Source organism: Falco peregrinus, chromosome 3 (genome assembly GCF_023634155.1).
Source record: "Falco peregrinus isolate bFalPer1 chromosome 3, bFalPer1.pri, whole genome shotgun sequence".
NCBI classification, from domain to species: Eukaryota; Metazoa; Chordata; class Aves; order Falconiformes; family Falconidae; genus Falco; species Falco peregrinus.
This window is the reverse complement of record NC_073723.1, coordinates 37626292-37638392: the sequence shown is the minus strand read 5'-3', so window position 1 is coordinate 37638392 and position 12101 is coordinate 37626292. Positions and strand designations below refer to the sequence as shown.

At 49.5% G+C, this 12101-nt stretch overlaps 1 protein-coding gene across 1 annotated transcript in view; it reads right to left on the bottom strand.

Annotated features, from left to right (window-relative positions):
- Positions 1-10372, bottom strand: part of TPD52 (tumor protein D52) — a 127951-nt gene extending 117579 nt beyond the window's left edge. Inside the window, exon 1 of the mRNA XM_055798481.1 lies at positions 10220-10372. Within this exon, the coding sequence (XP_055654456.1) occupies positions 10220-10241 (22 nt within the window). The 5' untranslated portion in view covers positions 10242-10372. The remainder of the gene's footprint in view (positions 1-10219) is intronic.
- Between the last annotated feature and the right edge of the window lie 1729 nt (positions 10373-12101).

The following is a 12101-nucleotide window of genomic DNA, read 5'->3' as shown; positions in this document are numbered from 1 at the left end:
GCATTAAGCAAAAAGGTCACCCCTGCTGTTCCAGTCATGCTCTCAAAGCACCAACTGCCTTTCCTGCGGGACTGCTGGACTGTTAAAACCAAGTCTTCAGAACCACGACTCATGGAGAAACATACTGAACAAGTACCCCCATACACACTCCAGCAAAGCCATGAAACTCTTGCTTCTTTACAGAATCACCCTGTACTACCTAACCAACCTAACCAGAGGGCAGTTTGTGCGGCACTGCACATGGTGGCAGGGCCTTGCAACATATGCGGCATCTCTAGCAGCTGTTACCTGCCTTGTGAACTTCTGGGGTTTTCCTCCCTTGATGGGAAACACCACTAAACAAGTTTATATCGAACAGCAGCACTGGTTGCTGGAACTAAGTAATAAAGGATGCATTTGCAGTGGACACACTTCTCTGAATAAATTAACCGTTGGAAACAATGCAGTCCAAAACTGAATTCTGCCCCTATTATTACATAATCAGAGATGCCTTCAGAAAAACACAGTTGACTGAGTATTTAGATATTCACATGAAGAGCAGGAAAGCAGGACTTGTTTGTGTCTAGAAATCAAGATCTTATTCAAAAAAAGACATGCAGCCACTGCATTTTACTTTTCCAAGGAAGTTTACTACTACATCCTGAGTATTCACACTCGTTCTGCTAGACTGAGTAAAGTGCTAAACATGTTTTAGCAAGGCACCAAACCCAGAAAGGACCATTATTTAGACTGAGCTGCAGCCCTGGCAGAGCATCAAGATCAGTAGACAAAACTCAAGGAGCGGTTCACAAGATAGACAGGTCTCACCACTGTACCTCAGCATTTGCTAGACGTGCATTAAGAAATGCAAATGTACTTCAGAAAAGACTAGTATTTAACACTGATTCCTAAAAACAGTTATTTGAATGGTAGCAGGGACTGTTTATTCCTTCCTCAGTCTTCAGATGAGGAGGTTTAACATGGGTGTCCTGAAGACACCTTCACTGCAGTTAAGTATTGCCTTATTGGAGAAAACAGCAGTAAAGCTTTAAAGTCTTCCCCTCCTTCCAAATTACTGCACTTAAATCATACAACAGCAGTAGCCAGCTAGAAGCCACACTAGAGTTTTCAGCAGTTAAGCTACATAAACTAAAGGCCAACTTCTGTGGAGCACTGGATCCCCACACACACATCCTTAACTTGGGTTTGGGGTGTGCGTCCCCAGCCCAAGCTTTGGGCCGAGGTCCCCACACACCCTGGAGCAGGAGCTGGTGGGAAAGATAGAATGCAGGGGTCCAAACATGGCCCAGGACCTGGGAGACGTACAACGCCAGATCCATGCTGTGCTCAGTAAGATCCGGGATGAGCAACTGCTTGGCAGGCAGCAGCACAACCCCAGCTTGCCATTTCAGACTCATCACCCACCCTTCTTCAGATGTCCAGACAAATTATCTCTGCAGTAACATCTGCTCCCTGTTCCTTCAAGTGCCTCTGGAGGTAGTGACAGACCACATGCCAACACTCTGCATACGGCAGGTGGACACATCCAGGATGCATCCCTTGCTCAAGGATCCGTACATTACCTACTCCGGGCACTATAGCTGCGCAGCACCTGAAGAGTCTGCTCAGGCAGCGGACACAAAGGCTGTCACAGTCCAGAATACAAGAAGGTAAAACAAATACCTGCTAGGCAAGCACCGGAGCAGTCCTGGGAGAAGAGAAAGACTCACTGCAGGTCTATCCTTTTACTCAAGATCAAGTGTCCTCTCGAAAAAAGGGTTTGGAGCCCAGCGTTGCAAGCAGCTTGTCAAGGAGATGAAACACACAGCATGAACGGTGCCTTTAAGAGCTCATGGCTCCAAGCAAAGCACATTGCAGTAAAATGGCCTGTTTTCCTTCTGCCAAGACAGTGACATCTGGCAAAAGGAAAGTCAATATTTAAATAAGGCTCCTTCCCCACCCAGTGCACTAGGCTGGTACTACTCCTGATGCTCCTCATCCCTGAGCACACATCAGCTGCTCAGCAAGCCTCTTTAGAGACTGCCTAGCACAGATTCGAGTGGTTTTATGGAAACAGCATGCAGTAGCACGTGATCCACTCATGCAGACTGAAGCCTGTCTATGTTCAGGCATAAAACTAAGCTTCGCAAACAGTAATCAAAGCCCACAGAAGAGTCAGCAGTCTAGTTAAAAACAGCAATTGATTTGGGGGCTTCTGCTCTGCCTTCAGCCTGCTTCTCAAAACTCCTCAGATGCAGGCAAAACACTTTTGAACTGTGCTGAAGGGATTTGTCTTCTACAGACCAATACAGTGACTAGAGACCAAGATGCACTTCAGCAAGTGCAAGCTGTGCCCATTTCATACCCCTGACCCTTCTTTTTGGTTGGTCCTACCTACAGGACAGCTTCTTTAAAGATGCTTATAGGAAAGTCCTTGTACAGCTCCATTCTCGGAAGCCTGTGTGAGGAAAAGCAGGCGACATATCAGGACCCTAAACTACTCAGCAGAGACTACAGGGGACCAGAAGATGCAAGTTTATAGAAATGGCCTTCTTCAAACGCAGCCCTTCCTACCAGCGTCTGCAGATGTCCACTATTATATGAGTATTCCCAGGGACTGGATTGCTGTAGAGCACTGCAACGATCATCAGACACTGATAACTCCTTTCTTTTAAATTCTGCTATCCTAATCAAGTTAATCAACTTTCTAATGCCATGATGTGATATATGTTTAGGCAGAGAACAGCCAAAGAGAGAGGAATGATAGGATTGCTTTTTGCTTATCTTGGGACTCCTGCTAGCAGTTTAATTAAAGTACTTTTTTCTAAAGTAAACAAAGCAAAACAGGCATGAGCAACACCCCCAGGGTGCACAGCTGAAACAGTTTTACCATGCTAAAGAGCAGCTAAGCAGCATTACTCACAAAGCTTCTTTTTCACCTTTTTTTACTTTTTTTCTCATGAACCGAGATCACTGCCAAGCATGGGCTCTGATCCTAGCAAAGCACAGGGGACACACCTGACTAAAAACAATTACTCCAGCCCAGGCTGCCTCCCTTGGCACATCTTTTCATCTATATCCTGGGCTCAGTGGGCTCATGAAACTCCGTTCCCCTCTAACTGCTAGAGAAAGGAAAGCAAAACAGGAAAAAAAAAATGCTGCTCTGCCTCTGCTAGCCTCTCCCACCACTCCCAACAAGCTACAGATGCTGACCAGACTCTTTGTTATCCCACAATACCATATTGCCAATCACTAGTAAGAGGCCTTAAGCTTTGAACCAAGTTTACAAGGCCTCAGGACCAGAGGTTTGTCAGGTTTACTCTGTCTGAACTATTCTTGACTTGCCTGCAGCTTTGTTTTACTTGGTGTACCTCAAAGTAGAACATGGGATGTGACAAAGGAGTGGTATAAGTAACAGGGCACAGGGTCAACACTGGTGACCTTACAGCTATAAGAAAGTAATCAATTAGCAATGGAGATCTGCAGCTGAACAAAACTATTTTAGAGGTAACAAAGACAGCAAAGAAATAACATCTAACATTACATTTAAAGGCACTTTCTATAGTAGATCTGGACGCAACATGGAGCTTACAGGACAATAAAAGAAAGAGCAAATGTGTAAAAAGCAAATGTGAAAGAGGTACCCCAGTGGATCATACAGTGAGGAAGAAGCAGCCATAAACATCCTGTTCTTCCCAGCAAAGTAGTGATAACACTGACAACTTGCTATAATACACCAAAATGTTGCTAGCAGCCTCAGTGGCCATGAGAATAACACCAGGAAAAGGTGTAAAAACTAAGTGCATACAACATTACCTTTATTATTACCAAGACTTCATCTGCATAGTCTTTATCCATAGCAAGAGCTAAACTAATAATCATTCTTGAATTAGATTGCTAAAATTCCAGTTACACAAACAATAAATTACTGGCTTTATATATATACACACACACACAAAGCATGCTTCCTCTCTGCCTATGAAGTTTTTAAGCATAGCACACACTTTTGTGCTGCTGGTAGGCTACAAGCAGGAGGGGGGCAGTTCAGAAGCCTATCACTCTAATCCATGTGTGGCACAGCATGTTCCTACAGACCTCAGCTCTGCAGAAACTGAGTGTCCCAGGGTCAGCTAAGGCAGGGTACACATTTGCTGCAGCACTCCACTGTCAGTGAGAATCCAGGACATTTATTGCTCTGCTCTCACACTCTGCAATAGAGAAGTCTGCTTGTGAAATGGGAAAGCTGCCTCTTTCAGTGACAGCATTCACACCACAATAGTAGCGCTGGTTTCTTGCTAGATAGCTTCAATCTACCCCCTTTCTGTTCGGAAGCAAGTAACAGCACAATAAGCATTTTTCCACACACCACCATTCACTGGCAGCCAGTGTCCCCTCCACTGCACCGTTCCCCTGCCAGGACAATGGCTGCAGACTCATGCAGACAACTGCCACCACTTGTAGTTGCAATAGCAGAAAAATCTGTCTACACCTCTGCAAGAGAGAAGTGTTTTCACAGCAGGCACCAGCATTCAGCAGTATTCAGTTACCCTAGCTCGTGGTACCACTCCCAAACTGCCAAAGTCAACACACTGCTGCATGTTCTTTCACCTCCCTTCACCACAGGCTGAGGAGGAAGACGAGCAAGAGGAAATAGCAGAAGTGACACTGAACCTTCAGGAGAGATCCAGATTACAAAGTTATGTGCAGCTGGTCTGTTACTGCAGCCCTTTTCAAAAGAGAAGGCTTGTGGTTGAAAGCCTGCCCTCCAATACAAAGTTTTTGAGTGAAGGCTCCTAATCTTTCTGGCTAATACACACTCAGATACAAGGGACTTTGAAGATGCTTGTTACCTTTAACAGCAGAGAAAGCTGTCCCTCTGGAGTCTTAAATTGAAGCTGACACAGAGTGACAGTTTTGGCTGAACAAGAGCATTTCAATTTAGTGCTTAATCTCACTTAATGCTTGCTTTCCCTTTCAGGCACCCTTTGTTTGATATTTTTCTGCTTATTCACTGCAGGATATTAAAAGGACAAGGGTAAACACCTCCCTTCCTCCATCCAGCAAATCTCAAAACAGAAGTGCCCATATTGCAAAGACTTCAGTGTGGTCATCATCATCCTACCTGGAGGTGAGCTTCTCTTCAAAACATGAAAATCCCCATACACATCAGATATCTGCTACACAGGGTTCAGCAACCTACACCGTTGTTCTTTTCTATTAAACTAAAGATGAAGTTTTTTGGGTTTGTTTTTTTTTTTCCTTTTGAAAGCTGGTCAAGCAAACATTGGCTTTCAAGAAGACTCCCTGTACTGGATCTGCTGCCATGGAAACATCACTTTAAGAGATACAGCTGATATCCTCCCTTACCTGCAGTAATGTCCAGCACCCTCAGAAATCAGCAATCCACAAACTGCTCCCTGATTTTATGTCGCAAATTAGTCTCCTGACTTAACACAAGACTTCTTGGTGCTGGCTGAGGGGTTCTCTCCCCATGAAAATTGTCCAGACCCCTTCCTATTAAAGGAGCAAATTGTTGTGACTGAAGAGGACAAAGCCTACCCAACACCCCAGTCTTTACAGCACTCAAGGCAGCCAAAGCAGCTTTTGGGGTGCCCTCACCCAGCATGGTCAGCATGTGACACAAAGCATCAGAAGCCCCTACATGTGTTTCCCCATCACCCCGCTCCTCCCAGGACTACGCTAAAGCTGGCTCATGAAGCAGAGGCTGTTAGTCAAGGGGTACTGTATTTAGCAACTGTAGAAGCCAAGAAAAAAAGAAATGCATGTACAAGATAGACAGGAGCAAGATGATGAATAGAAATAAAATTCCCAAGGCAGACTAGTGCAGTACGTGGTTACTGCCAGCCCCTCCAGATGGAAAGGGCTGTGCTCAGAAGTCTCCAGGCACAGCTGAAAGCAGTTCAATAGCACTCATACCCAGGCCAGCTTCAGGAGAGGTGTTAACAGATGGCAGCCAACTTCAGCCATAAAAATCAGCTGTTCCCACTTCTCCCACAAAGCACCCAGATCAAGCAGAGCAAGGCACTTGCCCAGGCTGCACCAGCACAGTTCTTAAACCAGAGCCAAGGCACAGCGCTTTGTTTTAAGCCAGCAAGGTCAGACCCAGCCTCCAAGGTCTCCCATTGCTTAGATGGTTGTTTGCAGTGGGTGAAAGGGGAACATAGGGGCTGTTCCACAGGGCTTCAAAGTGTGGGAAACCGGAACAAGCAGGACTTGCATCAATTTCATGTCACTGGGATTTTAAAAGCCCTGAGCAGTTACAGCTTGGCCTCATCAGAGGATCAAAGGAAGCAGATCCTTAGCTAAGCCTTCCCTACCCCAAAAGGTCTGAAAGCAGCCTTTACTCTAGCTGGGTGAAGGATTGTCTTGTCTGCATGTGACAGCACCAGTTATAGGGAACCAGGACAGAAGATCCACACATGCCACAAGCAACAGATTCTTTCCACTGCTGGAAAGCTGGGCAGGCTCCCTCCTCCACCTCTTCCTGAAGTGTGTTTGCGAGCATGAATGAAGAGTTTAAGCTATCTTTCAATGCCCAAGCACTGGAGAGGGCAGGAACAGCTGACACTGCTCTAGCCTCCAGCTGCCCACCCCACGCCATTCCAGTACCTCATTCACGCACCAGCTGATGGGGGAGGATAGCAATGCCAGTAACACCACCCTATCAAGCCAGGGCCCTCAGCCTGAGTTAGAACAAGACTCTCCCGCCCACACCCCCAGAATTTTACATGCAAGAGAGGGGAAGACTTGCTGCTGATCAAGGGACTTCTGATGTAACTGTTCTGTTTTTTTCCTCTTTCAAGTCACTGCTACAGACACTCAGTTCAGTGAAATCATTCTTTGCAGGTCCGACAACAGCTGTCCACTTGTATTTACTTACAAGTGCTTGATTTCACAATTGTACATTAAGGAAAAAACAATTCTTATCTACAGTACTGCAAGTACCTAGTGATAAAGAAAACAAAGCTGTAGAAAAAGGTGCAGCTTCACCCATTAGAACAATGGGGGAAATCTTGTCCTACTGCCTGCAACAAGTAATTTCTACACAACGGGAGCATTAAAGTTCATTCTGTCAGCAGAAATGCAAGTCAAGGCTCTAGGAAAAGAAATGCTTACATACTCTCTCAAACAATCATGTGTAGTGTTTTGGGTCTCTTAAGTCCCACAAAGCCAGAAGATTTTGAAAGACACTGGATTACATAAGCGAAGAGCTGCTGAAGCTTAAGAGGAACCCCCTAAGCACAATGTCAGAAATGCAGTATGACTAGATAACTGTTTGTGCTATGCTGCATGTCTTCATGGGACTGCTCAGTGGCACCATCTCCCTATTCAGAACACATCAGCACACTGCTTCTACTGTTGGGGCAGCTTCATCCTTATTTCTCCAGTGAGTGACGAACTGTACCAGTGCTAACAGTAATAGTGGCGGCAAGCCAGAGAGAAACTCTTTTTGCAAGCAAAACCAGGTATACCACAGGTATACTAGTGGGGGTGTGTTAGTTTGGTTTTCTTTTTTTTTTTTTGGGGGGGGGGGTGGGGGGGTGGTGGTGTGGATGGCGCAGCAGGGGTGGGAAGCCAGAATCTTTGTGAAAACAGAAAACACACCTGCAGTTATTTGTCCATTCTGCAACTGAGTCCACACAGTGGAAGACCAGATTTACATCTCTTTGCTGAAAACAAAGACACTTCAAATGAAAAATTGCTCAGTGGTTCTGATGCTGATGATAGTAGGCTAGTAACAACTATTTAAGGAATGCTGCTGTACCTGACCACTCACGAGAGAGTGAAGACTTAAACACATTATACACCTATAGCATTAGCCTTGTCTAGTTTGGCTGCAGTCTTAACTATAATCTAGATTTTCTTCCCACCTCCTAACTTTAGCTATCTGAGAAAGCTGTCATCATAACAATGGAAAGTAAAACCTCTGACTCACACTTTTAAACAAATTAATTTCTGGTTAGAGGCAGCAATCCAGGATGTTTAAACCAGCCCCAGAGACAGGACCTGGCAGCCTGGATTTTAGCCATGTACATGGCTTTGGTATGTAATACCATCTCATCAAGCACAATTTCCAATACAAGTACTACAGGGAAATGGGTTAAATTGCAGGGTATTAGAAGCCATTAGTTGAACAGGCACAAGTGTGTTGGCTATTCTAGATTTTCCTGCTGTACCCACAGGTCTCCACCTCATCCAAAAAGGCAATAGAGGAAGAAGGTGTTGCACCATGTTTGCTCCATAACAGTCACTTACGTCACACTACATACACTATTCTGATACACAGCCTGAGGTGTGGTTCCCTCTTAATACAAAGCAGTATTTATATAAAAATTAGTTTAACAGCAAAACAAGCCTCTAGAAAGTGTCAGCATTGTCACTAAAGCTTTTCAAAAGATCACAGTATTTTACTTACCTTTTCCAATAGAAGCTGTTCAAAACCGAGCCTGCAGTTGCAGTAACAGTGTTTGCCTTTTAATAGGCTCAAATACAAAGAACAAACTTCAAGAAAAACACTGAAATCTGTTAACGCTCCTGCAATTGGAATTAAAATACAGATCAAACCGACAGCTGTGCTGTTTTCTGGCTGAACGGTTCTGTTTGTCAGTCCCTAAGAATAGGGTTTGGGGATTTGGTTTGGTTGGCTTTTTCTGTTGCTGGTTTGGGGTGTGTTGTTGTTTTTTTTTTAATTTATAAATATTGACGGTAGACACAGGACTTCAGAATGGTTGAAGGAATCACCCCGAGGAGGTTCAGCCCCTCACCAGATTATCTTTTGCTCTGGCAAAGATAACTTGCCCTTTTTTCTTATATAGAGAAACACAGAAGTAATTGATAATTGTACAAGTGTACTACAGCTGCCTCCAAGCACTTAAAACAAAAGCATGGACAGCTCGAGGCTGCTGCCTGAAGCAGCTCACCTGGCAGAGCAGAAAGCTGGACCACGCAGAGTCAGGGGTTCCAGCACCTTGTACGCCTCCAACACCACTGCCGCTGCGAGTGAACACCTCCTACCACCCCAAGCATGCTCAGTGGGAAAATGCTGAATGCAATCAGTCCAAGGGTGCGGATACCTAGCCGGGCCGAGCAGCCCTACCAGCTTACTCGAACAAAGTAGCTCGTTGACCCCAGCCAGCCTTGCTTCATCCGGTGGAAAGCAGCCGGTGTCTAGTTCAGTACTACACCCCTACAAAAGACTCCCGGTGGATACACAGATCGGTAGGACATACGTCACACACTTTTGTGGGAGAAGCTTTTACAGCCAGAGATCCTGCTCGGCCCACATTCAGGTCAGCCCTCATCAGGGCACCAACTACTCTCTCAGGCTGCAGCCCCAAGGTCAGGGTTTTAAATAAACCATGAAGTTTAGGAGCGTGCTGCCACCGCGGGGGCCAGGGCAGCAGCCTCCCCCAGCACGAGGGCGCCAGCCCAGCACCGTCGCCTGCCGCGCCGGCGGGGCCACACAGGCGGCCGCCCGCCCGAGGTGCCACCCCGGCCACGCTCGGCAGCTGGGGGGTGGGGGGGCGGGGGGGGCCGCCGAAACGGCCACGCCAGCTGCTGAGCAGCCCTGACACGCAGGGAATTCGGAGGGAGCAAACCCTACCAACAGTGCTGGTTAATCAAAAGTCGCACGCTCGTAAAACGAAAGCGGTCCGCCCTTACTCCAGAGGGAAAACAGAAAGTTTATTCTCCTCCCCAACGCCGGTGGAAGAGTCGGGGTTTACTGCCCGCGCCCGCGGCCCGGCGGCACCGCCGGCGGAGGCGGGGTGGCCGCAGCCGCCCCGTGCTCCGCCGCCCGCCCGGCACGAAGCTAGCACCCGCCCCCGGTTCCGCATTTCCCGAGCCGACGGCGTGACTGCAGGCGCAGCCCCGCCACAGGCCGGGGACCCTCTCCGGCACCGACCCCGGGCTCCAGCGCAGCTCCCTCAGCCGGGCGCGCTCGGCTCCTGCGGGGGACCCAAGCCCGCCACGGGAGTTACCCCGGGGGTGCCTTCAGCCCCTCGCCCAGCCCCGGGGCGCGGAGGGCTACACGGGCCGCGCCGGGCCCGCCGCCGGGGCTGGGCAGGGCAAGGCGGGGCAGGTCCGGGCCGAGCGTGCCCCTGGCAGAAGGGCTGCGAGAGGAGCCCCCGTCCCCCCCCCCGCCGCACGGCAGCGCCAGGCACCGCCACCCGCCGCGCAGAGCCGCCGGAGGCGCGGCGGCAGCCCCCCGCCACTCTACCTTGGTCCCTCGGGGGCTCCATGGCGGCCCCGGCGCCGGCCCCAGCTCGCCTCAGCCCGGCTCGGCAGCCGCCGCCTCCCCCCGCCCGCCGCTGGTTGGCAGCGGAGGCGCCGCCCGTGCTCGCGGGGGCGGGGCGCGCCTCTGACTGACGTGCGGCGGCCCCGCCCCGCCCAGGTGAGGGCGGCCGGGCAGCGCCGGGGGCTCAGCCCCGCAGCCGGGGCGGGGCGGGGCGGGGCGGGGCGGGGCCAGCCCCCACCCGGGCCCGCAGCCGCTGCCGCCTGGCCCGGCGAGCCTGTAGTGTATCGGGTCCTCGCATTAGGCGCCCGCAGCGCTTTCAGTCCGGTACCGGGCGCCCTAAACCTGGGCTTCGGGGCCCGCCCCAGCGCAGCCAGCGTCTCTGCGGCCGCAGGGCTCCCCCTCGGTCACGCCGCTGCAGCTTTCACTGCGGGGCGGCGACTGGCGCTCGGCAGCGTTGCTGCCCCTCGCTGCAACCAGCGCGACGCTGCCGTTTGCGTTTGCTGGCCCGGCTCTGCAGGGGCTGAGGAGCGACCCGAACAACCTGCTGCCGTAACGCGCTCGGGGAGGCTGCGCCCCGGAGACACCAGCCGTGCCGCCGTGCGGGCTGCGCTGCCGGCCCCGCTCCCTCCGCCGTGCGGGGCGCTGGCTGGCGGGGCGTGCGCACCCTCACCGGTGGCGCGGCGCTACGGGAAATAACCCCTGCGGGACTCCCGAGCACCTACACCGTGCAAGCCGACGCGTGGTGGCCGGGTTAAACAGACTTGTAACAGCTGAAGAGAAACCCAGCAACTGTCCTAGCTGCAATCTGAGCTCTTTCTACTAAAATAACATTAAGTGCAGAAAAGTTTGCATTACATAGTTTGCCCAGCAGGCTGCTTTACAAGACTACCGAGAATACTAAGCTACCAAATAGATCTTTTTACTCCACCTTTTCAAATCCCCGGCCTTGACGTCTATGGATTTGATTGTTCCAACAGATCAATGTTTGCACAGAACAAGTGGCAAGGCCTCTGCGGCATGGGGCTGTGTGAATGGCTAAATTGTCACCAGCGGCCAGCATGCGCGGTCACATGCCAGAGCAGAGCACAATAGAGAGCCAGGAGGTGCCAACTCAGGATGTCCTTGCTTTGGATAACAAACAGCAGCAGCAAATCCAGGTATTTTTCAATCGACAAGGCAGCTGCGGAACATGAGATTTGGTAGGGAAAAGAACGCTTGCTTATATTCTAGGATCTGCACAGCTGCAGCAGGAGGTTGTGTTGATGGTGCCATAAAAATAACAAGTAGACCAAAATATATCCCTACATGTTTATAACTTGTTTCATCTTGTAGCACAGAAATTAATTTGCTTATACATACGATTCTCACCACAAGCTCATCCCACACATCTGTTTTATGACTTTCAAAAAATAAACTCAAATGGATATTTGAGATGGTACATTTACCTTTTTATTTTTAAAGAAAATAATAGATTTTTTCCCACACTACTCCAGCTGAAGTCCCAAGGTTCCCCACTGAGAAGCTGATATGTGATACATGATTTGTAATCACAGTGGAAGAATATCAGCAGCATTAAAATTTGCCCTCCTTTGCAGCTACTTCACACTAGCAGCAGCAGCCCTGGCAGTGCTGAAATGCCTGTCAGGAACCAACCTGTGGAGCTGTGAAACTGCTAGCATCACACTGCTTCTTTTAGGGGCAGGGATATTTCACCAGCACATCCCAAACAGCAAGAGCTAGTGATCAGGTATTACCCAGAGAGCTGATTTAGTGCCCTCTGCCAGTGACACTCCCACCATCCCATCTGAGTCTGAGTGGACCACTGCTGGCTCACCACCTGCCTGGCTGAGGCATGCCCTGTTCA